Below are 4,179 nucleotides of genomic sequence, written 5' to 3'. Positions count from 1 at the left end.
AACAACCTTCTGATTAGTGGACAACCCCGCTCTGCCTCTGAGCCACAGCTGAGTGGATTCCTCACCTACATATAAATCACATAAATGGTATTTTGAGCCTAAACTTGAAACATCCATTATTTTTTAACAGTGCGCGGTGTCAGGCAGCTGACACCCAGCAAAGCGCTGGTCCTGATAACAGATGAGCCCTACTTTTCACTCTGTACCCCATTTGCAGCACAATGACCCAGAGAAAGTGAGTGACTGAGGGTAGGGAGGGGGAATGGAGAGAATTGAGAAACAAAATGTAAATCCAGAACAGTTGGCTGTGAATTTATGACCACCGCTGAAGCGTACTCTGTCATCCCAGCCTTGCTGCTGAACTGGTTCTCGTGGTGTAGCGGCTAAATTTAGCCGTCCCCTGCGTACCAGTGACTGCTAGATGAGGGGGAGAAAGAAACCATCACAAGGTCGCAGTGTCTCCTTCCCCCCTTCTTTTTCTAACCTGGTTTGGCCAAAGACCCTTTTGGATTGTGTGGTGGGAAAGCTCACTCTGTACACACTGTACACAAGCTATCGAATCACAAACAGAGTCATCTTCCCCTCTGCTATACATGGAGCTGGCAGCTCGTACTGATGTTTTATAGCTTTCCTCACGCCTCTCTTTGAGGCTGGAGTTGTCATGCCCTGGCAAAGTAGCGAGAGCCTTGAATGGCCTTGAAAGCTCAGGTCATTATTTATTCATGTGTCTGCATGCAGATGTCGAGCTGAGATGAGAAATAGGGCTCCTGGCGGTTCAGAGGGCTCCACTTCTAATGAGGAAACGCAAGCCATTTTATCTCTCAGGGATAGATTGACATCTAGATTTGCTCTTCAGCGAGGAGTAATTTCAATTCTGTCATGAGTAGGCACCTTGCTTTATCCCCCTGAGTGTGGCGCTTTACACCAGGTGACGCCTCAGCCACCGCTGTGTAAGTCTGCTGGAAAAACAGACCTCTGCTGCAGCCTGTGCCGACAGTCGTCTGAGCGGCTAAGGGTCTCCGGGGATCATCTGGCCCCGCTCGAGCAGTCAGGTACAGTGCGGAGTCGCATCGCTTGCTCCTCTTTCTCCTCTCTTCTTCCTTTGTTTGACTTTGTTCTTCCTGCGCTCCGCAGAGGCAGCCACAGGGAGGGAGAGGGAGAGGAGAAAGGGATCTGCAGCTCCTCTCATCTCTGCCAAGCTCTCCGGCTGTCTTCCTCTGGCTCTTTGTTATGACTCCACTGCTTCACCCGCTGCCTAAAGCTACAGCTCCCTGGTGCACACAGATACTGCTGGGGTGGATCTGCCTATGATGTGCTTATCATAAGGTTTGCCATCACCTGAGGGAGAGAGGCTGACTTATTGTTGCTCTCCAAACTGAGAAAAAGAGAATCAACACATACAACCTTGATAATGTTCTCATATCGGTGAAGAAATAGCACACAGCTCTCTGATTTTTGGTTTACGCTGCCAAATCACTGCTGCATTTACTCCACTAATTCTTTTGTTCTGCAGCATGTGAAGGCTAGTTGCTGGCTCGGATATTCATGCCCCCAGAAATCACCTGACACTGATTTGGATCAGGTTGACAAGTCAGTCCCACCCCCTCAGTCTGTCATGCTGGCACCTTTCCAGGTGCTAAGGGACAGATAGATAGGGACTCTTTTCTTGCATCACCTTTTCCCCTCTGCTTGAGAGAGAGAGCTGAAGGATGCAAGGCTTGTGGGGCAGTGCTCTTCTGCCATCTTGTGATCAAATGGAGGAACTGTCCAACAGCAAGCGGGCACAATGAAACATGACTCACCTGGTAAATCTCCTCTATGTAGCTGGTAAATTTAGCCATAAGCCTTCATGAATCTCCCTCATTAAGTCACAAAAGAGATTAGTTAAGAGAAACAGATAAGTTAGAGGTTTTTGTTGGTGTTTGTTTTGAAATTGAGATGCAAATCATGCAAAAGTGTTATAATCAATTAATAAACTTGGTTTTGGCTTGATCAGATGAGAGGAGTCATTGTATTTAAAGGGGTTGTTGAAGCTCTGTTATTTGTATCAGGAGTCTAGACACTGGTGGTAGTGATAAAGGAATAAAGCGAGCTTCATAACTTGACAGACCCTGTGTATTTTAGGAAAATTTAAAGATATTTGTAAAATGCAAAATGAAGAATTGATAACATTTTTCAATCAAGGCCCTGTCTGCCTATCAGATCCCATCTCACAGTTTATTTGTTCTCTGCTTTAAAATGTACAGGTTGGCAAATTGAACGTCTTTTTTACACAATGCATCTTTAATTTAATTAATCAAAGGGAAAATATAATAATTATAATGGCACACTTCACACTCCATACAAAAGACAGATAAACTCAGTATTTTAACTGTATGGGCAACTTCCACTCATTTTAATAAATGCTCAGTAGTGACAATCTGTTCTTTTTCTTCTTTTTCCAGGTGAAGTTGCCTTTCCCCGTAGATCAGATCACAAATCTTCCACGGAACGACTTCCAAATGTTGGTGAAAATGCACAAACTGACCTCGGAACAGCTTGAGTTTATCCATGATGTGAGGCGACGGAGCAAGAACCGCATCGCGGCGCAGCGCTGCCGCAAGAGGAAGCTCGACTGCATCCTGAACCTGGAGTGTGAGATCCGAAAACTGGTGAGTCTGCAGTTTCCACCAAAACTGTCAGCCATTTGTGACACACCTTATCATCACGGATAACAATTACAGCAACCGCCCACCTGAACCAGACAAAGGAAGTGATGATGTGATGAAGTGATCTCAGGAGGGCTGGCATTGTTTCGAACAGCTCCATTCTATCAGCACTTTCTCGCTGTCAGAGTGCCCTCTATTCGCTGAGTGTGTGGAGCAGTGTGTGGGTTGCTGGTTCAATGTACAGGAAACTTTCTGGCAACTGTTTTCTGTGGGTTTGAAACTGAATTTTTTTAATATTGGTGTGTCAGCCTGTGCAAATGTTCCAACCCTCAAGAAGAAGCAGCCAAGAATTATCCAGTATGAAAGAGTGAATAATATCCAACCTGATAACTGATCATCTCATAATACAGCTGACTTTTTCATTTGAGAACAGCATATGAAAGGGAGGATTAAAGCATACGTTCATATTTTTTCTTAAAATAATAATCAGGTGCAAATATGAACATTTGAACAGGGTTTTCTTCCTCCTGTTCATACGAACCATTAGGAAATCTCTTCCCGGTGCCCTTCCAATATGAAAGTAATGGGCGACAAAATAAAAAGTTAAAGGTTATTTAAATGAAAATTACTTGCCACTAGATGTCGCACTAGAGCACCAGCATGTCAGACTAAAAAGATTGGGACAGAAGACTTACCAAAACAGTCTTTGATAGTCTTTCCAGTGTTCCAACAATCACCAACTCTGGTTTGGGTGAACTAAATCCTTAATTAAAAACCACAGAGAGGCTGCGATAGCAACACAGGCACAGGGAGTGTGACACCATGACTCCATTTTATCTTTACATAGAGAATAATTGTTTGCTGCTATATTTATGTTCTAAATCTCATATATATAACCTTTAATATGAGGCTTTAGCAGTATAAAATTCTGTCTTTGTGTTTCTCTAGACAGTATCTTTGATGAGCTGCAGTGGAGGGACACAAAGAGAGAACTTTGTACACAGTAACTTCAGAAGATGCACACTTTATTTGTCTAACTCATACTGCTGAAGCCTCCTTTAGATACACTTTTGGATTTTCTCCCCCATCACTTAAATTGGGAGCGCCTTTTCTTAGCAAGAAAATCCTATCTGAGCCTATCCTTTAAGAACATGGGCTTTGTCCCCCTCTTCTGGCAGTAAGTAGAAACTGCAATAGTCTCCTCCAGTCCCTCTATTTACATAAAAAGCAGTATTTCATCATGTAAAACACTACAATCTGAATATTGATTTCATTTGCATCTTTGGCCCGAAAATAAATCTTTTATCCTTCAGAGCAGAGCTATAGTAATGTGTGCAGTAAATCTAACAGCTTTTTTACAATGCATAAAGAAAACAAAGCACTTTCCATACCTGAAACATTTCTGATGTTCAGTGTTAGCCCTGAGCTCGTGTTGCATATTTACTGCACTTTAACAACTATCACCCTGAAAAACGCAATCTCAACCACAATCGGTCCATGAAGCAGTCCCTCCAGGAAGTTATGATGTTGC

General features: G+C 43.4%; 1 protein-coding gene across 3 annotated transcripts in view; it reads left to right on the top strand.

The window, feature by feature from the left end:
* Nucleotides 1-4,179, top strand: part of bach2b (BTB and CNC homology 1, basic leucine zipper transcription factor 2b) — a 76,258-nt gene that overhangs the window by 64,928 nt on the left and 7,151 nt on the right. For all 3 annotated transcript variants that reach the window (XM_035678564.1, XM_035678565.1, XM_035678566.1), the window contains exon 4: nt 2,445-2,651. In XM_035678564.1, coding sequence (XP_035534457.1) covers nt 2,445-2,651 — 207 coding nt within the window. The remainder of the gene's footprint in view (nt 1-2,444; nt 2,652-4,179) is intronic.

This window comes from Morone saxatilis, unplaced genomic scaffold (genome assembly GCF_004916995.1).
Source record: "Morone saxatilis isolate NCDOM2014 unplaced genomic scaffold, NCSU_SB_2.0 Contig7, whole genome shotgun sequence".
NCBI classification, from domain to species: Eukaryota; Metazoa; Chordata; class Actinopteri; family Moronidae; genus Morone; species Morone saxatilis.
The sequence above is the reverse complement of the archived record's forward strand: the minus strand, read 5'-3'. Positions and strand labels throughout refer to the sequence as shown.